At 38.3% G+C, this 24,671-nt stretch overlaps 1 protein-coding gene and 1 pseudogene across 3 annotated transcripts in view; one reads left to right on the plus strand and one right to left on the minus strand.

The window, feature by feature from the left end:
- Positions 1-24,671, plus strand: part of CACNA1E (calcium voltage-gated channel subunit alpha1 E) — a 393,237-nt gene that overhangs the window by 268,568 nt on the left and 99,998 nt on the right. For all 3 annotated transcript variants that reach the window (XM_027868457.1, XM_027868458.1, XM_027868459.1), the window contains exons 9-17: positions 3,950-4,003; positions 4,772-4,861; positions 11,312-11,521; positions 12,603-12,715; positions 19,084-19,196; positions 19,531-19,662; positions 20,567-20,639; positions 21,012-21,129; positions 23,352-23,419. In XM_027868457.1, the coding sequence (XP_027724258.1) occupies positions 3,950-4,003; positions 4,772-4,861; positions 11,312-11,521; positions 12,603-12,715; positions 19,084-19,196; positions 19,531-19,662; positions 20,567-20,639; positions 21,012-21,129; positions 23,352-23,419 (971 nt within the window). The remainder of the gene's footprint in view (positions 1-3,949; positions 4,004-4,771; positions 4,862-11,311; positions 11,522-12,602; positions 12,716-19,083; positions 19,197-19,530; positions 19,663-20,566; positions 20,640-21,011; positions 21,130-23,351; positions 23,420-24,671) is intronic.
- Positions 6,552-7,821, minus strand: LOC114047503 (annotated as a pseudogene).

Raw genomic sequence — 24,671 nt, forward strand, 5'->3', positions numbered from 1 at the left:
CCTCCATAGTGGCCCCAGGATGAGTATGCCAACGTAACATGCTTCTTTTTGGGTCGTTGTTTTAAAATCCCACTAAGGTTTTGATGGTTCAAATTTCCTTTCACTTGGAAAAAGCTGACATTCTCCTCTTTCTAAGAAAAACACAAAGCCAACATCAAATTGCTCTTTCTCACCCTTCCCATCATGAGTGAACATGAGCCAATCAGAGACATATGGGTTGCATTTCCCTGGGAATATATGCATGGTTGAAAGTGAACAGATAAGGAATACTTGGCAGATTAAACTGGAGAGTATTTTCACTATACACAGAACACTTCAGCAAACTTCTGAGACAATGGATAACCAGCATATACTCTGTCTGTTTGCCCCAAAGCCCACACATAGCCTTCATCTATTTACTAAGCTCTATAAAGATGAATGTCAGAAAATTATGCAATGAACTGGCTTGCAAAAAATATTTCAAGTACCATAATGCAATAAACTGTAGCATGCCCCCTAAATCTATTATATGACCCTAAAACATTTCTTAAATTGTGTGTGATATCCTGTCAATCATTCTTGACCTTTAAGTTGACTTAGAGTTTAGCTGGAGGCTGTGTTTTAAAAAGGAAAACCTATCAATCTTATGACTGAGCATAACACACATACTTTGTTTAAGTATCAGAACCATAACACATTTTGCTCCCTGATGATGTAGAATATACATGTAGATTAGCAGGATGGAATTAGGGTTGTGATTTTTCTTTCTCTTACTAGTATTTCTATGGTTTATCAATGTTTTAATTTAGCTATTTAATAGGTTCTATAATATATCTTTTTGGCAATTACAAGGCTAGAGTAGTATTTTTCTAGCACCATGACCACTGGACTGAGTGCTCAGGTTGGCTGTAGGTCAGAACTGTGCCATACTAGCTAGCTAGACAACAGAAAGAAAGAGTCCTGGCTATATAGCAGAGGATATGAATTCAAATCACACTTCTGATGCTTATTACTTGTGTGATCTTGGGCAAGTCATTTAATAACCTTTCTAGGTCTTCATTTCCTCATCCATAAAAGGAGGGGGTTGGGTTAGATGACCTCTGAGATCCATTCCAACTCTAGGCACATGATCCTATGATTTTAGAAACCCACCAGATTTTTGTTGGCATCTTTTATAAGTAAGACTATCAATCAATCACTTAACAGACATTCTTGGTCTATCCACAAGCATTTATTAAATAGCAACTGTATTTCTGGCTTTGTCTTTATGCTAGGCACTAGGATATACAAAAACAAATAAAGAATTAGCCTTTACTCTAAGAAGCTTATGTTTTCTTAGTGTCGACAATAGGTATGTTAATATTTACATATATACTCTACATGTTTATACTACAATAATTACAAAGCAATTACACTATAGTTAAATACAGGGTGGTTAGGGAAGGAAGACATGTTAGCAGTTGGGGTTAGGGGTTGGATCAGAAAAGACTTCTGGTAGAAGGTGATATATAAGCTCTGCCTTGAAGGATGAGAAGGATTCTATGAACCTGGGAGATAATGGCGTGGCAAAGGCACAGAGAAACATCAGACTCCCCAGAAGATGGAACGTCACACACAAGAAATAGAGAGAATTATCTATTGTGTTTATGCCACATACCATCCATCCTAGGCCCTAGAAATACAAAGACAAGAATGAAACAGTCTCTTTCTGTGAAGGGTTTGCATTTCATCTATGGGAAACACTATGTACTCATCCAGATATATACAAAATAGATTCAAGGTAGTATAGGGAAGGAGACATTAGCCACTTGGGAGGAGGATCAAAAAAAAAAGGTTCATGTAGAAAGCTAACACTTGAGCTACATCTTAAATTGTGGATTCTGAGAGAGGGAGGTGAGGAAGGAGGACATTCCAGGCATCAGGAACAGCCAGTACAAAAGGCATGGAGTCAGGAAGGCAATGGTGGGAAACAGCAAGAAGTCCACTTTGCTTGGATTGCATTGGCTAGAAAGTAGAATAACGTGTAATAAAGCCAGAAAGGTAGGGTGGAACTAGTTTATGAAAGGCTTTAAAAGCTAAACAGAAAAATTTGTATTCTATTTTAGATGTTAGTGGGGACACATTGAATTTTGTTGAGTGAAAGAGGGACATAGGTAGACCTGAGATTTGGGGAAATCACTTTGGAAGTTGTGTGGGGGATGTGTTATAGTGGGAAGACACTTAAGGTATAGAGACCAGTTTGGAGGCTTTTGTAGTAGTCTAGATGAAAGATAGTGAGCACCTGAACTAGGTAGTGTTGTGTTAGTGGAAAGAAGAGGATGAATGTGGGAAATGTTTTATAGGTAGAGGTGACAAGATGTGACAACTAAGTGAATACATAGGATAAGTGAGTGTGATAGGAGTCATGGATGACAATGAGGTTGCAAATTTGTATGTGGAAGTTTATAGGTACACTTGACAGAAATAGGGCAATTCAGAAGATGGCTGGGTTTTGGGGAAAAGATAATGATTTCAGTTTTGGACATGTTGAGTTTGAGATGCTTTCAAGCTATCCAGTCTGTAATGTTCAGAAGGTAGTTTAAGAGTCATGACAAGCTCAGGGGAGACACTAGGGCTGGATTGATAGATCTGAGAGTCAATTGAAATAGAGATAATAATCAAACCCATGGAGGCTGATGAGATCATCAAAAGAAAGCATAAGAGAGACATGAGAAGAGGACCTGGGACAAAGGTCCCAGAGGTATACCTACAATTAAGGGTCATCATATGGATGATCATCTAATAAAAGAGAACAAGAAGGAAAGGTCAGATAGGTAGCAGGAGAGCCAAGAAAGAGCAGTGTCATGAAAACCCAGAGAGGGGAGCACATCTAAGAGGAAGGGATGGTGAACAATGTCAATTGAGCCAGCAATGTCAAGAAGAGTGAGGATCGAGTAAAAGACATCAGACATGGTCATTAAGAGGGTGGTTTCATTTGAGTAATGAGGGAGGCTGAGAGCCAGATTGTAAAAGGTTGAGAAGTGAGTAAGAGGAAAAGAAATGGAAACAATAAATATTCATGATTTTTTTCCTAGGAATTCATGTGAGAAATAAAGGAGAAGTACAAGATGGTAGGTTGAGGGGAATGGTGGAAGGACCAAATGACTTTTTGGGGACTAATTTGGTTTTTTAAATAGAATGTAGATGAAGTTCATTTTAAATATTTTCAAGTAGACCAAGGGTGGATACATTATGATATCCAGGATTATTCTTAGGTGAGACCAAGGGGAAATCCTTGGATCAAAATTCCCCATGGGGAATCTGTTAAACTTACTTATAAGTTCCATATTGCCCTGCTAATTGTGATTTTCTGGTGGAAAGATGGTTACTACTGTGGCAATACATGGAGGAGTTATGAGTCCTACTCTTCCCTATGGGATTCCTCAGCCAACCCATGGGGTGAATGTCCCAACCTCTCTCTAAGGAAAAGTGGGATTGATATGGCAAGAATGAAGTGTTGCCTGGAAACCCAGAACACTCTCTTAGCACCTGGACAAATGTGAGAAAGTTACAATTATATGAATGAACCAAAAGACTCGAGCTATAGAAGCGAATACCTGATAGTTAATTTCAAAAAAGTAGAAAAGATAGGAAACACAGTGGAAATTCAGTTGTGGAAAAGGGTTTTTTATTCTTATAAAAACCTTTTGATTAATTAGCTCTTCATGTATATCCTCTTTGAAGGAAATAGAGGTCATACACATAACTGTATCTTTCCTGGCATTCCCCCCAATCCCCCATTTATAACTTTTTCCTTTCTCATCTTACTTTCACCTTTTAGGCTTGTTTGCTTTTGTGCTCTCTCTCTTTCTGATGACTGTCTATGAAGTTTATTGCTCTTTCTCTATTGCGGAGCTGTTCCTAAGAGGTTTTCATTTTGCAAAAAGACTGCATTTAGAGATAATTTGCTAAACCATTTGTTTTCACATAGAGGAAGTGATGCTGGCTGAAGAAAACAAAAATTCTGGAACATCAGCTTTGGAAGGTAAGGAAATGCTCAAATCAGGGCATAGCATTTATTCCTTTTCATCCAATTGCAAACTCTCTTGATCAAAAATAAAAGGAAAAATCAAAGGAAGAGATGTACCCTAGGACTCCAGAGAGAAAGTTCTTCTCTCATACAATCCTTGGTGTTCTAGAATGAAAGGAATTACAGGAAAATCTGTAAGCTACATAAAGTACTGAGAATTGAATCCAGGAGATACTCTATTTCATAGGGTGTGATGTATCAGATGCACTAGGACTGAAGCCCAGACTATGTAATGATCATGCAAAATGAACAGGCCATGGCAATATGGCACGGGTTGAGGCTGTCTTTTAACAGTCAGTGTGGATTGCCTTTTGATCAATTCAGGCCAAGCAACTGGTATTGATGATGAGGTGCTGACGATGAAGACATTGGTGATACTACTGTGACTGTTGTATATAAATTAAGCTTTAGAGAGATGAGATTCTCAAATGATGGGCATTTCTTAAAAAGGATTTCTTTTGCTCTAAACATCTTAGTTCTATGTTCCTTGACTTATACTCACAGTTGCTTCAGGAAAGATGGTGGATGATAGCGTGCCTCAGTAGTGGAAGCAGACATAATCTCATGTTAGAGAAGAGTAAACTAAAATCTCATCCACAAGGATAGGAAGAATCAGACATGTGTTAATTAGAGTTTTGAATGATATAATGGTTTGAATATGGACTGGATATTTTAATTATACTACATGGTCACTTAGTAGATTTCTCTTTCCTATGAATGTAGTGCTCAGAAGGGCAACCATCAAAAGGAGCCGTACTGAGGCCATGACTCGTGACTCAAGTGATGAACACTGTGTTGACATCTCCTCTGTGGGTGAGTTGAATCACGTAGTGCTTTTTTATCCTCCCAAACTTCAATGGAAAAAAATCTTATCTTTTGAGACACATTGGGAGAAAAGCTAAAAGGAAACAGAATCATGTGGGGGTAGGCAGGTGGGTAGCACTATAGGGATTTAATATCTTCTAAGTGAATATGATTTAAAGATGATAAAAATGGATGCAGGACATTGTCACCAAGAAACATACTATATCAGAGCTAACAATCCAATCCAAGTTCCCCCTACAAATTAGGTCTTAACATACATTAGTCCTTTAAGGCTATATACCCTCCTATATTGATATGTTTATAAAGACCCCAATAGGGAGAGTATACTACAAAATATACTGAAACCATGTTCACTCCTAGGCTAATGAGGTCCTGAAGTCATTTTGTTTGACCTGAGTAAACAACCAAAGCAATATTATAAGATAATATTAAACTAGTTCCTATTGATGAATAGAGTCACTTTCCCAGGGTTTTTCCCCCAGTTCCTACTAGGAAACCTGCCTAATGGACAAGTTTTTCTATTTCATTGAGTTAGGAAAAACACTTATTCCACTTAATCCACAGATTAGATAGATAGATAGGTAGATAGATAGATAGATAGATAGATAGATAGATAGATAGATAGATAGAGAACCATTGGGCATTTGCCTTGGAGAAAGAGTGGGAAGATGGGAGAAAACTTTTATTTATTTATCAATCATCAACAATCAATAAACATTTATTTAGTACCTACTATGTGACAAGCAACATGATGGGTATTTATCCATTCATCTATCCATTCCTCCATCCATCCATTCATTCATTCATTGATCATTTATTGATATTTACCATGTGTAAAAAATTGAGGGGAATAGTAGGATGAGTAAGACATGGTCCTTGGCTTCAAGTTACTAGTGACCCATGGAAGAGGAGATGAACTCACTAACATGAATTAGGGTTAAATGCATTAAAGAGGCAAAAAGTCGATGGTACTTCAGAGGAGGGAGAGACCATTTCATTGGGGTAGACAGAACCAGAGAGTTCTATGAAGGAGGTGAAATTTGAGCTAGAGGATTAATAGAATTTTAACTGTGCCTCTCTGCTCAATTTCCTAGCATTTAACAACTTTGAATTTATTTTGTACTTATATTTATACAGGTTCCCCCCCCAGTAGAATGTAAGCTTTTTGTTGATTGATTGGTGTGAGGAACATGATATGATCAAAAATAGAGAGGAGGGAGAACATTGAATATATTTGGTCAGCCTGAGCTGTCCAATTTGGCTAGGTCATAGGATGCATAAAAGGCAATAAGGTGAAATAAGACAGAAAAGAGAGAGCCTGCCTTTGGCTTTAAACACTATACTAAGCAGTGCTGTATAAGATGATTTGGAGAAGGAAGATAGGAAAAAGAAATAATTTAAGAAATTATTACAGAAACTTAGATTTTGGAAGCCGAGTCAACAGGTCAGCGGATGAAATACTCCTGATTGAGGACAGGGTGTTGATAAAGAAGTCACAGATGACTTCAGGGTTTCAAGCACAGCTGATGAGAAGAATCACAGAATTATCACCTCTCAGAGTTGGAGTGGGCTTCATAGATGCTCTAGTCTTATTTATAAATGAACAGGAACCCCTTTGACAATACATCACATTTGTGGTAGAAACTATATCTTGGCCCTTCCCCCCATGCAAGTGAAGCTATGTTAATACTTTAATGCCATATTTAGAAACTCCCATAATAAACTCCTCCTCTAGAGGAACAAATAGCAACTTTCTACCTTGTTGTTCCACATCAATGTAATTTATTAGATCTAGTGGCTCTTTAAGACTTTTCTTATCACTGAGGTTCACCTTATCAATGGCACCAACATATTTTATTCAGAATTGAGCACAGGCATCGGGTATCAGAACTACTATTGCTTTGCCCTGAACTTTTGGTAGAGTCTATATCTAGGCTGACTATAGTACTTGATCTTCAAAGGCCACCAAGGCTAGAGCTTTTTTTCCTTTAAAGGTACTGAGAACTACTTTGAGACTTGGTTGGCTCAGGAGACTAAAGACTAAGACTTCTGACAATACTTCCTCATCTTCTGAGTACAAAAAAAAACAGTCATGATGAATTCCAGGTGGTACTCTGATGCTTGGCTAGTGGATCACATTGGATAAGTCAAGACAAGGGAGCTTTACTCAGCTGAACCAATTCCAGCTGTTCTCAATGCCTGTCCTTGTTGAATTTCTTTTCCTGCTATGGTGAAGTAATTTTTTTTTTTGGGTTAACTATTGAATGACCCAAAGGTGCCTCATTTTGTTGCAATATCAAACCTAGACTACTAGAAGACTTGCCTGAGGCAGGCTCATCCCAGAACATATTGTATATGTAAATAATAATACAGCCTCTACTTGAAGTGATGGAGAATTCACTTACCCTTTATTTAAGGTTAATTTGAAGGACTTCTATGTAGAAAAAGTTTTGCACTATTTCTGATTGGTCCCACAGGGCAGAACTAGGAACGAGGTGATAATGGTAGAGGGAAATATAGGCTTAAGAAACTTAACTAACAAAGAACTGTCCTAAAGTAGGAGGGGTGACAATGAGAGGGAATGGGTTTCTCCAATAGAGATCTTTAAAAAGGGAGGCAACATGGTATATTAAATATAGTTCTGCATCTGGAATCAGAAAACCCAGCTCCAAACCCTGACTCTGCAAATGAGTACCTCTGTGACCTTTGGGAAGTTGTTTAATCCCTCTAGGCCTCAATTTCTTCATTGTAAAAAGGACATTTGTATTAGTTATTCTATAAAGTCCCACCCATCTTAAAAGCAAAGGCTGAAGAAGAACCACTTAGAACTATTGAAGAGGGGGATTCATATTTAGGGATAGATTGAACTGTATGAGTTTGGTCCTTAGGTGGAACCTAGTCTCTCTGGAAGCATGCCCTTCTCCTGATTCCTCTTCTTTTTTCTCCATGATGACGTTGGATGGCAAGCAACAAGTGAATAAATGCATCTGCTAAGTTCCTGAGCTTTGAGAGCCCTGCTTTGTTCAGATCCTCAGTCAGACCACAAAACACCCAAACTTCATTTGTCTCTTTGTGTTTATTGGAGCTGGGAGTTAGTCTTGCATCTGTCAATGTTCAATCCTGATGTCAGCTGGGACAGACAGAACAATCCAGAGCCTTGGAACAAACTGAATCCAATTGATCAGTACAAGCCACTCAGTTAATGTGGATTATAGAAAATGGATAAAAAGAAGGCCCCAAATTCTAAATGAAAATTATCTTTTTTCAACTGCTAAGAATAAAGGTCTTCCAAAAGCCATCTGCACAATTCTACACATAATTAAAAATGTTAAAGTTTTCCCTCATGTTTCATGAAATCATGTTGGGTTTAACAGATGAATAAAGATGTGAAATTTGAAAACAACAGAAGAACTCTATGGGCTCTGAGGTCCCTTCTAATTTCAAGATTCTGTGAATGGTGCTATTAACATAAATATAGGAGTGAAAAGGAGGCTTTATGCAGAATATGATGATTTCTTTTGAACTTGATTATGAAGGTTCATATGGGTGGAGACATGTAGTTATAAATGTGGAACTAGGACTCCCGCCTCCCTCAAAAAAATTGAGGATAGATTTTGGGATTCTTGCCTAGAGGCTTTCAATATCCCACAGGGTGTTTCTGGATACTCATTGAGGTGACATTATTGTGTGGCTACCCCTTATCTCATGGATAACCCTCATCTCATGGATACCCCTCATCTCTTTTTCATTTGTTTTGTTTTATTTTGACACTTAGTAAATATTTATTGACTATTGACTAGAATGTAGCAGTGATTCAGTTTAGGGTTGTTGGGAACCCTGAAATGTCTAGATGGGATTGAGGAGTGGTAGGCATGTGCAACTAGTGTGGGGTGGGCCAAAAGCACAGTGAAAGGATGTTAATTAAGCTAATTAGGTGATCTAGGTGGGCTGGGGTGCGTCAATTGCCTTGGGTGGAGGTGCCAGTGATCTGGCTTGCTGAAATGTATGGGAAAATCCAGAGAGTGGGTTGCTTTCAGAGACATGGTCTTTTTCTTTTAGAGGCCCAGGTCCTATTACCCCATGATTTCTCCCTCAAACAAATGGGATCCCAAATCTTTTGGGGTAGGAGGCAAATGTCTCAGCTTCTAAAACTGTTTCCTGTTGGCAAGGGATGTAGACCCCTCATCTCTTTTAAACTAAAAAGAAACATGAAGTCTTGGGAATCAATGAAATCACTGAGAATATGTATAGAAAAGAGAGATTAAAGTTGAGGGAAGAGACTTAAAGAACACATCACTTCAGGGTACTTCTTTAAAAGAAGAGGAAGAAAAGTCAGCAAAGGAAATCATGGAGCAGTCAGAAAAGTAGGAGAGAATGGCACATGGAAAGATTGAGATACATCCAATGTCATCTAGGTGAGAACACCAAGAAAAGATGGTCAACAGTGTTAAATGCTTCAGAGAGGTCAAGAGAGAATGAAGACAGAGGAAATAATCTTGGATTAAATAGTTAAGGAAGAGCAGTTTCAGTAGAATGGTGGTAAGAATGGAAATCAGATGGCAAGGGTGTGAGAAGTAAAAATAGCAAGAAACAGAAGAAACAAATGTAGCTTCATTCTCTATGTTTGGTTGTGAAACTAAGGAGAGAGATGGGTCAATAGCTAGATGGCATAGAAAGCTTGAGGAAAAGAGATAGGAGAAACCTGGATATGTTTGTAGATGCAAGGGAAATAGCTAATAGAGAAATAAATTGAAAACACAAAAACAGAGAAAGGAAAAAAGGGGAAGATTAATGGAGCAAAGACTTGGAAGAAGTGGAAAAAGGTGGGATCAAGGGCAAAAGTTGGAGAGTTACTTTGGAAAGAGGGAAAGCTATTTTTTGTTCGAGAATGAAGAGGAAGAGATGACCAACTATAAAGCTTTGTGTTGTGAAAGAAGGCATTTTGGAGAGCCTATGCCAAATAGCCTCAATATTCTTAGTAAAGTAAAAGGCAAAGGTCCTCTGTTCAGAGTGAGGTGGAGGGGTAGAATGGAATACTTGAATCCTCTGTGAAGAATGAAAGTTGAGAGCCAATATGAGATGAAGTATAGTTTTTCTGAGCCTTCATCTTCTTCTCTGCAAAGTGCCTGTTACCCCTATGTCATGGGAATTTGTCAGGCCTATTCTTAGGTTGTCCATAAGTCATGGAAGCCATACTGTTCAGAGGTAATCTTAATAGCCAACATTTCTGTGGGCTGGAAGTTCTTTATAGTTCATGTAGCACTTCACCTACATTGTTTCTTTTAAGATTCATGACAAGCTTGGTATTTAGATATTAGATAGATCCAGGTATTATTATCCCCATCTACTGATGAGGAAATTAAGGTTCACAAGTCAAGGGAATTGTCCATGATAACATGGCTTCTAAAAATATGATTCATATTAAAGATATCCTGACTTCAGGCCCATCATCACATCCACTATATCACTGCCTCTTTAAAGCTACTTGATGTCTCCATTTCAGTTCTCAGCCAATAGAGGAACTCCAAGTTCCCATCTTCTGGCCTCATCATTTTTTTCTTAGAGACATTTTGGCATAATGGATAGAATACCAGATTGGAGTCAGGAACACTTGGCTTCAATTCTCACTCTGAAACTTAATAGATCTATGATGATGGGCAAGTCATGAAAATTCTCTGAGCCTCAATCTCTTATCTATAAAGTAGGAGTAATAATATCCATTGCATTGTCAAGGGGTTCCTGAACTTGTCTTCTTGAGTTGCTGTATTTTCTAGAAACAGTGAACCCAGAGTATGCAGCAGGCCCTGAATGTGTCAAGGATGAATCCCCTCCCCCCACCCCCGAGCTGATGTAATTTGTTATTTGCACCCCAAGCTAGACTCCTTGTATGTTTGTAAGAATCAGGACAGGCACTAGTCAGTTTGCACCAGACTGAGAAGCTATACAGCTGGAACCCTTGTAGATAAGCAGGCCATCATGTCTTCATAGTCTAGCAGTTCCCAAGGAAAAAGAATGCTGCCTTTGCCACCTTACTTATTCACGATTTCTCTTTCTCTTTGGGAGGAAATTAGTCCGTTTCCCACCTGTACTGCTGTTTCCCTCCTTCCATGCCACTCTCCTTTAGGAGGAAATTCCTCCTAATGTTGTTTCTCCTCCTCCCTTTGCTGCAATTGCATACATGTGCAAGCTTCTGTTTGCATTGTGAACTCCTTGCACCTGGAGTTCTACATACATGTTCATTTCTCTTGTAATAAATCCAGTTGCAACATATATCTCATGGACTTGTGATTTTTTTTTTTTGGTTAATAGCACCTACCTCACAGAGGTTTTTATAAGGTCAAAATGAGAAAATGTAAAATACATTTTAAAAATACATGTCTGTCGTCGTCATCATCATCATCATCATAGTAAAATCTCACTCTTTTACTCTTCTTTTAGGCACTCCTCTTGCTCGTGCCAGTATAAAAAGTACTAAAGTAGATGGAGCCTCTTATTTCCGGCACAAGGAGCGGCTTCTACGTATCTCCATTCGTCATATGGTCAAATCTCAAGTTTTTTACTGGATAGTCTTGAGTGTGGTAGCTCTCAACACTGCCTGTGTGGCTATTGTCCATCACAACCAGCCCCTGTGGCTCACCCACCTCCTCTGTAAGTGTAATGTGTCTGTATTCTGTAAGATATTGGGCTTTTTGGTATATTAATATAAGATCACAATATGCACCAAAACTCTATTCAGCCCAGTATTCTGTCTCTCTCAGTGATACCAAGGAACATCATAGGAGTAGATAAGATATTTACCTTTGTGATGCTGTCCTTAAAGATTGTGGCTTTATCCTGAACATTGCCAACTTCTCTTTACCAATTAATCAGCTAAACTACTCCCTGTTTGTGTTTGCCAGATGATATTAGCCCTTCCAAATAACATTGCCTTTCTTGAATAACTCAATATTCCAAATATCTGTGATTTCATCTATGATGCAAATCAAGATCTTTCCATAATTGGGCAGACAATTCAATGAACTGCAGAGGACAAAAAATTTCATCACCTGATTATCAATCCTTTGAGGTGGAACCTTTCCATAATTCAACTACTCTTTAGCAACAGGCATAAAGTTCAATTGATTTAAGGACCTGCAATTGAATCCTTACCAGCTTGGTAAGAGCCTCTAGGCATTGCACTCTTCTAGCATAGCTTTTGAGCACCTAGAATCATTTCCATCCCTAGGTGAGGCCCATGAGTGTACCTCACCCTAGCGAGAGCCTTAATATGATGCTAATGCTGCAAATAGCAGGCACCAAAGACTAGTAAGGGATATATGTGAGGGGAAAGAAGCACCCTCAAATCATATAGTATAGATGACTACCTATAATAGCCTATGCATTATAATAATATCCTTAAGCCAAAATACTAGATAGCCTTCCCTATTTCTGTTCTATAATTAAATTGTCTTTCAGAGGCTAATGATACATCCATTTGTTGGATAAGAGAAAGGTAGACTATTCATTGTCCCCTGAACTCAACTTCCATTAGGAAATTCCACAGTCATAATTAGAACCATTTGTTTGGCAACAATCTAAGCCAAGTCATATTTAGTGGTTATGTTGTTGAAACTTCACTGAGTGAGTGGAAATATTGTTAATTTGGGGCCATTAACTCAATATGTGAATTTGTGGATAAAGGAATAGATACTACCTGTGTGTGTAATGGCACTTGTTTTAATCATTTCAGACTATGCAGAGTTTTTGTTTTTGGGGCTCTTCCTTTTAGAAATGGCCCTGAAGATGTATGGCATGGGGCCACGCCTTTATTTTCATTCCTCCTTCAATTGCTTTGACTTTGGGGTAAGTACGTTTGAAGCCTGTCTATTCCATTTGCATGACTGTCAGCATTGTGGATCAATGGTTTGGAGCATTGACACCTGAGTTTATGAAATGAGAATAACATTTAACTGCTAATGGGGGCTTGAAGTAGAACAGATAAGTCAACCATTTTATTTCTTGAACCATTAACTATTAGATTTGGGGGTTAGGAGTGGGAAGAGAGTGAAATATTGAATAGGAAGCCATGAACAGTGATTTTCATGTCTGGTGAAAACAATACAAATTTACCAAATTATCTCTTTTAGGCAAATTCAGCTTCAGAAGTGGGAGGCCTTAGGAGCTTTCCATTAGGGAAGACAAAGACTCAGTGACATTGACTATTATAGGTAGAGACCACAAGATGCTGTGAAGCCATTGGTTGGGGGTGGGGGGAAGGAGTGGAGGAAGCATCTTGTGGTAGCTTCCCATTTTAAGTGGGCATTCAATCAATGAATCAACAAGTATTTATTGAATGTCTAGTATTTTATTGGGCACCACAGATACAAAAACAAACATGAAACAATCCCTATACTCAGGGAGCTTATATACACATATACTCATGTACATAAGTATATACAAAAGAACTATATGCAGAATAAAGAAAAAATAATGCAAGGGATTTATGGAGATAGGATGCTAGCAGTTGTAGGCATCAGGAAAAGATTCATGAAAAGGCAGTGTTTGACATATGTCTTGAAAAAGGGATTCCATGAGACAGAGGTACGTAGGAAATCTATTCCAGGCACAAGAAAGGGGCATTGCAGAGGAATAGAAACAAGAGATGAAGGGTATGCACAAAGGGAAGAGAGAAGATCAGTTTGACTGAACCTACATATGTTAAAGGAATAATATATAATGAAGCTGGAAAAATAAGCTATGGTCAGGTTGTGAAAGTCTTTGCATGCCTCATGGAAGCATCTACATTTGATACTTAGGGCAATAGGGAGCTATTGGATTTTCTTAAGTAGGGGAATGACTTGGATAGATTTGCACTTAAGGAAAATCCCTTTGACAACAGTGTAGAAGGGAGATTGGAATGGGAAGAGGTCTGAGGTAGGGAGACTGCTGTAGTCTGTGTCAGAGGTGATGACGCCTGAAATAAGGATATGTCTGTCTTAGGAGAGAAGAGCTGGATGTGAGAGATGCCATGCAGGCAGGCAAAGTAAGATTTGGCAAATGTTTGGATAGGGTGGGACATGGGGGTATTGGTGAGATAAAATGAAGATTTGAAGATAAGGTGGAATTTATAAACCAGGGAGACTGGAAGAATGATGGTACCTGCTACAAAAATAGGAAAATTTGGAAGAGGAATGAGTTTTGGGGAAAAGATAATGAGTTCTATTTTGGACATGCTGAACTGGAGATGTCTCTAGGACATCTAGTTCAAAATGTACAATAGATATTTGGTAAAATGGTATCACTGCCCTCTCCAAAGTTACCAATGTTCTCTTAATTTCCAAAGCTAATAGCCTTTTCTCCATCCTCATATTTTTGACATCTCTGTATCATTTGGAACTGTTCATAACCTTTTCCCCCTAAACACTCTTTCCTCTCTAGATTTTCATGCTGTTCTACTCTTCTGGTAATCTCTTCTGTCCTACAGCTTTTTCTCAGTATCTGATGCAAGTTCTTCATTCACGTCACATCCAATCACTGTGGATGACCCCTATAGGTCTGTGCTGGGGCCTCTTCTACTTTTGCTCTATTACTATTTTACTTGGTGATCTTATTTCTTCAGCTCCCAATAGCTTAATTATTCTCTCTACACAGATAATGCCTAGATCTATACATATATACATATACACATATCTATATATATATATATAAACATATCTATAATCTATCTCTATCTTTCTATCTACATTTCTTTCTATCAATCTATCTACATTTCTATCTAATCTATCTTTCTATCTTATCTATCTATCTATCTATCTATCCATCCATCCGTCCATCCATCCTGTCCTAGTCTCTCTCCTGAACTCCTGTTCTGCACCATTAACTGCCTCTTAGATATCTCAGACTGGATGTCCCTTGGGCATCTCAAACTTAAACATGTTTAAAACATTGTCTTTTCCCTCAGATGTTTCCCTCTTCTGAACTTCCTGATTAATATTGCAGGCTTGTTCTCAGTCACTCAGGCCTACAACCTTGGTGTCAACCTTGCCTCCTCAGTTTTACTTAGCCCGCATATTCAAGAAGTTGACAAATCTTGTCATTTTTACCTTCCCAATATCTCTCCTGGGCAGCAAGGTGGTGCAGTGGATATAATGCCAAGCCTGGAGTCAGGAAGACTTATCCTCCTGAGTTCAAATCTGATGCTTACTGGCTGCGTGACCCTGGGCAAGTCACTTAACTCTGCTTTCCTCAGTTTCCCCATCTTTAAAATGATCTGGAGAAGTAAATAGCAAACCACTCCACTATCTTTGCCGAGAAAACCCCAAATGAGAGTTGAACATGACTGAAATGACTGAACAAGAAGAACAATAAATAGCCCTCCTGCACCTTTCCCTCTATTTTCCCACACAGGATCCTGATCTTCCTGCCTTAAGTCTTTCCCCACTCCAATCTATCGTCCACTCAATTGCCAAGGTGATTTTTCTAAAGTATAGTTCTAACCATGTCATTACCCTGCTCAACAAGTTCCAGTGAGTATTACTTCCAGGGTGAAATATAAACTGCTCTGTTTGGAGTGTAAAGCTCTTCATAATGTGACACCTTTCTATCTTTCCAGTCTTCATGCACTTTCCTCTCCTCCATGCAGAGATCCATTTACACTGGACAACTTGGTATTCCTTGAACACAACAATCCTTGTCTATGCCTTTGCACTGTCTGTCTCCCATGTATAGAATGCTCTGCCCCCTAACTTCTGCCTCTTAGTTTCTCTGGCTTTCTTCAGTACTGAGCTTAAATCCCACCTTCTGCAGGAGGTCTTCCCTGGTCCCACCAAGTGCTGGTGCCTTCTCTGAGATTAGTTTCCATCTACTCTGTATATATCTTGCATGTACCTAGTTGCTTATCTTTTATCTCCCTCATTAGAATGTAAGCAGAGTCAAAGACTATTTTTATGCCTTTCTTTTTCTTTCCTCACCATTTAGCAGTGCCTGGTACACAGAAAATGCTTAATCAATGCTCCCTGACTAACCGTTTAAGCTCAGGGAAGACTAGAGCACTCTCTCTCCACATATATGTATGTATGTATGTATGTATGCATGTATGGTCAGCACCCATGGGAACTGATGAGAGAAAGCATAGAAAAAGATGAAGAGTGGGCCTAGACAAAGCCTTCAGAAATGTCCAAGGGGCATCATATGGAGCAGGATCAAGAAAAGGAGACTTAGAAGAAGAGGTCAGACAGAAGAACCTGGAGAAAGTTCCCAAAAACCCTAGAAAGCATACATGAGGAAAGAGCATTACATGGTGTCATATGCACCAGAGAGGTTAAGAAGAATGAGGCCTGAGAGAAGACCATCAGATTTGGCATTAAAGATATAAATGGCAACCTTGGAGAAAGCCATTTCATTTAAGTGGTAAGATCAGTAGCCAGATTGCAAAAGGTTGAAGAGAAGAAAGAAAATGGAGATACAAAATAGACAGCTTTTTTCCCCTAGAGGTTTGATTTTAAAAGGGAGGAAAGATATAGGAGAACCTTCTCTTCAGGGGACGGTTGAGTCTAGCAAAAGTTTTTTTCTTCTTTTTTTCAGGATGAAGGAGACACAAACATATTGAAAATCAGTAGGGAAGGAACAAGGAGATAGGGAGAGATTATAAGTTAGAGAGAAAGAAATGATGATTATAAATGGGATGGGGGATAAGATGGAGGGAAATACAGTTAGCAATAATAACTGTGAAAAAAAGTTGAAGCAAGTTTCTCTGATAAAGGCCTCATTTCTCAAACATATAGAGAACTGAGTCAAATTTATAAAAATGGGAGTGATTGATAAATGATCAAAAGATATGATCAGTTTTCAGATGAAGTAATCAAAGCTGTCTATAGACATGTGAAAAAAATACTCTAACTCACTATTGATTAGAGAAATACAAATTAAAACAATTCTGAGGCACTATCTCATACCTATCAGATTGGCTAATAGGACAACAAAAGGTAAATGATAAATGTTGTAGGGGATGTGGGAAAAATGAGACATCAATGCACTGTTGGTGGAGTTGTGAACCCATTCTGTAGAGCAATTTGGAACTATGCCCAAAGGGCTATAAGAACATACATACCCTTTGAGCTAGCAATACCACTACTAGGTCTGTATCCCAAAAGAGATTAAAAAAAGGAAAAGGACTTATATGTACAAAAATATTTACAGCAGCTCTTTTCTGGGGGCAAAGAATTCGAAATTGAGGGGATGCCCATCAATTGGGGAATGACTGAACAAATTGTGGTATGTGTTTATTATGGAATACTATTGCACTATGGGAAATGATGAGCGAGCAGGATACTTTCAGAGAAACCTGGAAAGATTTATATGAACTGATGCAAAGTGAAATGTACTGTGTACAAAATAACAGCAATATCGTAGGATGATCAGCTGTGAAGGATTTAGCTATTCTCAGCAAGAGAGATCCAAAGCAGCTCTGAAAGACATATGATGAAAAATGCTATCCATCCCCAGACAAAGAACTGATGGTGTCTGAATACAGATTGAAGCATACTTTTTTTACATTATTTTTCCTGAGGTTTTTTTTGTCTATGTTTTCTTTTACAACATGACTATTATGGAAGTGTTTTGCATGACTGCACATGTATAACCTATATAGAATTGCTTGCCTTCTCAATGGGGGGTGGGGTGGGAAGGGAGGAAGGGAGAGAATTTGGAACTCAAAGTTTTAAAAATGAATGTTAAAAATTGTTTTTTACATGTAACTGGGGAAAAAATAAAATACAAAATAAAAAAAGAGAAAAAAAGAAAGAAGTGATGATTGAGGGCACAATCTACTGGAGAAATGAGATTAATGGTGCATGTAAATGGGTTGGACTTTGGCAAAAAGAAGAGTCACTTCAATATCAGAGACTAAAGGAAAAGAGGAGGGAGTTGGAAATGAGGTCAAGGGATCGTGGAGGAAGACAAGGGGAGAAAAGAAACCTCATAGCAAATGGCCTTAATTTTCTCCACAAATTAGAAGGCAATGTCCTCAGTTCAGAGGATATGGGTAGGGGGAGGTATGGGAGGCTTGAAGAGAGAAGTAAGATTTTGAGTTGCTTATGTAGAGATTGAAAGAGGGAATTAATTAGGGAGGGATCAAGGGTTTTCTTGATGCAATGAATGCCCAGTTAAGGTTAGAAAACATAAAGTTATTATCCAATGAGCACAGCTTCATTCAGCAACATGTGACTATGAGGGAAAGGCGCAGATGTTGGGACTGATTTGGGTCTGAATTCCGACAAGCCATGAGCAATGATAAGATGCAAGGGTAAGGGATTTGAGAGGATAGAACATTGTGTAGTCAAATTGGTTAACTATAGGGTTGAGTTTTGGAAGGAAACAAAAGAAAGTAGGGGTATTAGCCTGAGAAAGTTCAGAAGGGTTAGAAGGTCCTGATAAAGGTGAATAAAAGGTATAGGAAGGGTGGGGCGTATGGAGAGATGGGATGTTAAGAAATGATAGTAAGATACTTGAGTCAGAGTTTTTGATCAAGGAAGTGGAACACTTAGGGTAATTATAAGATTTAGGATGTGACCATCCTTTTGGCTGAAATAGAATGAAGGACTAAGTCATGTTATCTGAGAAAATTGGGGAACTAGAAGAATAGGGAATTTGAGGTAGCACCATTGTAACTATTGAAGTCCTGTGAGGAGGAAAAGTTAGTGAGTCAAGGGCTAACTCTTTGAGAGAGGAGTTAGGATATGGAGACTATTACACAATAGCCACCATCAACTATATTGGACAAAAAAATGATAGACTGAACTCCAAAGGACTACAAAATTATGGGGACAAAGGGTGAGTCTGAAATTGGCAGCAAGAAGCAAAGTGGACCAGTGTGTACTATTGATAGTTGATAGGCTAGTTTTTTTTTCTCACTAACTATAGACAAAAGGAAATGAATTTTATATTGCAGGCATAGGTGATTGATATTGAGAAGACTTTTCCAGCAGAAAGGATAGTTGGATGTCACAATTGATTTCCTAATGAGAGAGTTTGTAAATTCTATTTTTCCCCTGGAATACCTTTATAAATAGGATAGATCTGTCTAGGATTATTGATTTGGTAATGCTGGGGTTTATTGCTAACCCTATGAGTGCTGGAATTTCAGTGGTTTCCTATTGAACACCAGTATTCTCTTTATTCACCTCTCTACTCCTTTCATTAAAGCTTTGTATTTGCTTTTCTTTTTTTCTTAGGTCACTGTGGGAAGTATCTTTGAAGTGGTTTGGGCCATCTTTAGACCTGGCACCTCTTTTGGAATCAGTGTCTTGCGGGCTCTCCGACTTCTGAGAATATTTAAGGTTACCAAGTAAGGGACCAGAATTTGGAAATCTACCCATCTTTGACATTGGAATTCCCCATTGCCTCCTGAAGAGTCATATGTTTTCTTGTTTCTGTGTATATACTACCTAGATCAATTCTCTAGCCCTTCCCAGACTCAGTCAAGGATGAATGAACCAAAAGATGGACTGGGAAAATTCCCATGCCAGATCCCTGGACAGAATTTCCTGGGGTGACTGAATTTTGCTCCTCTTTCCATTATAGAAAAGTTTGCAAAATTCAGTTCATTTCATGGACTCTGGTTTGCAGTCAACGAAAAGGTAGAGTTGTTGCGGGTAGTGATATTGTCTGTTATTTTTCAGGTATTGGGCGTCTCTTCGGAATTTAGTGGTCTCATTAATGAGTTCCATGAAATCCATCATCAGCTTACTCTTCCTCCTCTTTCTTTTTATTGTTGTCTTTGCTCTGTTGGGAATGCAGCTCTTTGGAGGCAGGTAAGCGCTCTCAAGCTTTCCAGATGAAAAAAAAAACCCCAAATTGTATGCCATAATCATCATTAAGTATTGATAACAATAACTATTACAATAACTAATTTTTATAGGGCTTCAAGGTTCACAAAGTAATTTACATATATTATCATATATTTAGTTACATATATTTTACATGTAAATATTATTTACATATGTGTTTTAATGTATTTTTATTCACACAATCCTGCAAAGTAGGTGCTATTATTATCATCCCCATTTTACAGATAAGGAAAGTGAGAGAGACAGTGGTTAAGTGACTTGCCTAAGGGAATACAGTAAGTCTCTGAGACAGGATTCTAATGAGACTATAATCTATAGCTTCAGCTGGTAATATGATATGATATGATATGATATGGCATACAATATGATATAATACAGTATCATATAACAGCATATCATATATATGGAAATACATGTATGTATGTATATATACATACACATGTGCATATATATATGTACCTCCCTCTATGTAAATAGTCTTATGGTCTTATTAAAACCAAAGAATTTACTCCTACTTTGTTCCTCATTTATTCCTACTTAGCCCATATCACAAATATATTACATCATAGGATACCAGATGTGAAAGTGTGGATAGATCAATACAAACCCATTACCACTGCTGGAAATATTACAAGTACTGATAGTGATAGGGAAGCAGTAGTGCCATTTTTGCATGTCAACCGAGGGTGGATTATTATCATGGCTTGGTGGGAAAAGTGACAGAATATTTAGAAACCAGAAATAAGAGGAATAATGAAGAAGACTTGGGAAATGAGAGAGGAAAAAGTAGAACTTAGAATGTAAACAATGAGGTTCGGCTTGGTTCCAGAGGTCTCATGTCATTCCTCTCTCTGATTTCTCTTATCAGGTTTAACTTTAATGATGGGACTCCTTCAGCAAACTTTGACACCTTTCCTGCAGCCATTATGACAGTATTCCAGGTATGAGACCAAATGAAGACTATAGAAAGTGAGACATTTGAATCAAAGTGTGGGAAAGAAGTGGTGAAATAAACTAGGATCTCTTGAATCATACTCTTACGGGATTATGTTTCTTTCAGACTTTTGGGACAGCTGTCATTACTTTTTTGAAACAGATTCATGAAAATAAAGATGTAATTCCTTTCCCTATCCAAGTTCACAGACTCCCTGAAATCAATCCATGCGTCCATGGACTCCAAGTTAACAACCCCTGCCTTAGAAGGAGACTAAAAGAAGGGAAAGCATATATTAAAGTTTGTCTAAGTTTTTAGACTGGAACTTTGCCATCAACCAGCCTATGTGTTTAACCTTGCCACTCTTGGCCTTGTGCAGATCTTGACTGGTGAGGATTGGAATGAGGTGATGTACAATGGGATCCGTTCCCAGGGTGGAGTTAGCTCTGGTATGTGGTCTGCCATCTACTTCATCGTGCTCACTCTGTTTGGAAACTGTATCCTTTCTTCTGGGTTTTAATGATGTTTTTGACCTACTTATATTGTGATGAGTAAGAGCTGGTAGAGATGATATGATATGATATGATTGATATGAAGTTTTCAACTATCTATTCAAGCCCAATTAATTAGTGTTTATTTCAATCTTCTCTATGCCCAGAACTGGGCTAAGTGCTGAGGCAAATACAAGAAAACTCTGCTCAAAAAGGGAAGATAAGAATATAAGTATTTTTATATAGTACCTACTATGTGCCAGATGTTATGCTAAATACTTTAAAGGTTTTGTCTGTTGACATTCAGAAATCTAGTTCACCAACCATTTATTACCTATTCTGCATTAATCACTGTACTAGATTCTAGGGATACAAGGAATTTATAATTTAATAAGAGAGAAAAGAGTGTAAAGAAAAGCTCATACTTACTGCCATCACATCTGATCTTCAGAATCAGTCCTACCTGACCAATGTTTTCTTCATTCTCTCTTAGAGACTCATATCCCAGACCTAGAGAGTCGGAGATGGTACCTTCTCTAAAACTATTCCAATTAGTCATTTAGTGAGACTTAGTGGAAAGAGTATTGGACTTGGAGTAGCAGAGAGCTGGGTTCATATCCTGCCTTGCTACTCGTTACTTATCATGAGCAAATCACTTAACCTTAGTGGACGTCTGTTTCTTATCTGTAAAATGGGGCTAATGCTACTTGCATTACTTATCTTGCAAGCAGGCTGTGAAGAAAACATTTGGAAAACTTAAGAACATTATATAAGTGTGAGTTATTATTGTTAGTTTCAATGAATAGGAAACATATATAATGATTTCTGCTTCCAAATGACAAAAGTGATGAACGTTGCTTTTGCTTTTAAACCATATGACCAAATGTTAAGATAATCAGTCCTTTTTATCATAATCTTCATCTTTAACATTCATGGTGGGGTGCATTTCACTGGAGTCTCCTCTGCTCTTAATTTTTACAAACAACTAGGAAAAAATCATACTGTCATTACCAAAGGAAAACATTACTCTGTACTAACAGTTTATAAACAAAAGGTCTTCAAATCCATCTTCAAAACCATTATCTGTAGTTTACAGGCTCTGAGCATTGATATTTACGAGTTAGATAGAACACAGTATTCTCATTTTAAGTCATTTGGCGTTGTCTACCTTTCTTCCTAGAAGAAAAATGGGATATAAAGTAACCTTCCCTTTTTGTGGATATAAGAATATACTTGAGGGGCAGCTAGGTGGCACAGTGGATAGAGCATTGGCCCTGGATTCAGGAGGACCTGAGTTCAAATCCAGCCTCAGACACATAACACTAGCTGTGTGACCCTGGGCAAGTCACTTAATCCCATCGCCTAACCAAAAAAAAAAATGAACATACTTGAATCATTGAACCAACATCAAAAGTTTTATTAAACTCGTAGGCATAGAACACAGTTGAAAAAAATAAGATTTATGAAGATATTTGTTTGTGGAGGGGGTACTACATTAGAAAAACCAATTGGGTTATGTAATAACCTTTCTGAGTTATGAAGTGGTTTGGTGTGTGTATGTGCATGTGTGTGTGTGTGTGTGTGTGTTTTAATATGGAAGATCATGGCTGAGTAAAAACAAAAAAGAAAAAAAATATATAGGTTATCCCTAACAGTGGTGAAAGTTGATCAGCAATGAGGTGTGTTAGTGACCGAGTAGACTGTTGAACCTCCTTTGCTAGTAGTGTATCCAGTCTGTATTACCCTAGCAACATATATTCAGGTGGGTGTTACTTATTGCCCTTCCTTAAGATAAAAGTGGGATGTCCCTCTCCATTTATCCACTCATTTTCTATGGTTGGCATCCCCATTCTGGCCTTGTGCTGAGGCCATAGTAATCTCAGTGTCTCTTGAGTTATCTGGGTGGAGTGATGTTCCTGTTCTTATTATGACTTCTGCCATGATTAGTCTAGAGAAATTGGGATGGGGATGATCTTCTTCTGCCTGAGAACAGAGGCTTGACACTCTCCCCAATCCCTCTGATGACTCAGTTCTTTATGGTTGCTGAGATTTGAAGTGAAGCTATTTGGAGCCAGGGATTATCTGACCTCCAGTCAAAGTCTGCTATCGGTCTCTTCTTGGTAATCTTGCTACTTTCCTAATTGAGAAAGAATAAGGAAGTGTCATCTTGGCCTCATCAAGTTTTTCTGTATTTTTTTTAAAAGTTATTTATCCTTAACATCCCCCAGACACCCTACTGAATGTGTTTTTGGCCATCGCTGTGGACAATTTGGCCAATGCTCAGGAGCTGACAAAGGTAAGGACTGTCTGTCTTCAGGGACCCTACTGTCCCACATTGCCAACTGTGCCAACAGTCCAGAGCTTGTGACGCTATGGTAGCCAGGTAGGTATTAGCTAGGTGCTATGTACAAGGTGAAGAAACACATCAACTTCTATTTCTTACAGTTATGAGTTTCTTTCTTTATTAATATCTCTTGTGGTTCAAATTAGTATAGGGTATACATATATATATTGGAGATTATTAATATTGTAAAAATTCTCTCAAATTAGCTCACTCATCACATCAGCCTGAGTTGAGAAGAAACAAAAAACAAAACAAAAAACCCCCTTCTTTCTTTTTGGTTAGCTTCCCTTCTCTCAATCCTAAACCACATTCTTATGGAGTTGGACATAAATCATAGTAAATAGCTCAACTTTTCACCAACAATTTCCCAAAATATTGGAATATAAATTAGCATTTAAAGGGAAAGACTTCCATTTGCTAGCTATGATAGCTAAAAGGTTGAACCTTTTATTCCCCTATCCAACCTTCTTACCACCAGTCAGAAGGGAAATGGGAAATGAAATGAAAAGATAAAAGTAGAGATAGGTTTTTTCTTGGTCAATGTTCCAAGGAAGCTGAGGGAAGACGGGTGTTATGGACTAAGTTCCAGTAGTCTTACCAACGGCTCTAGCTTCTGGTTTCCAGTCATACCTCCATGCCAGTTCATTCCCTCTGGCCAGCCCAATCACCTAGCTGCCTTCAAGCGTATTCTGCCACAACATGGGCTTTCAGCTCACCTTGATTTCCCTCTTTTCTTTCACAGGGGTAGCACCCAGTCTCCCATTCACAGAATCAAAAATTTAAGAGTTGAAATAAATTTTGGAGGTCAAAGTTTAGACTAAATTTGCTCATTTCTTTCAACTGATCCTCAAATGACTTGAACTAATGGCCCCTTGTTTTCCTCTGGACACTTTCCAGCTTATCAATGCTGCTCTTAAACTATGGCACCCAGAACTTGACACAGCATTCCAAATGAGGTCTGACAATGGCAATAGAGTAGGACTATCACCTCCATACTCCTGAAGGCAATACCTCCTAAGGCAAGAACACGTTAGCTTCTCTTTTTTTTGTCTTTATATGACACTGCTTGCTTATATTAAACTTGCAGGAAACTAAAACCTATAGATCTTTTTTTTTAATATTTGCTGTTTAGGGCAGTTAGGTGATGCAGTGGATAGAGCTCTGGCCCTGGAGGCTGGAGGACCTGAGTTCAAATCTGATCTCA

Source organism: Vombatus ursinus, unplaced genomic scaffold (assembly GCF_900497805.2).
Source record: "Vombatus ursinus unplaced genomic scaffold, bare-nosed wombat genome assembly UNPS02014789.1, whole genome shotgun sequence".
Classification (NCBI taxonomy): Eukaryota; Metazoa; Chordata; class Mammalia; order Diprotodontia; family Vombatidae; genus Vombatus; species Vombatus ursinus.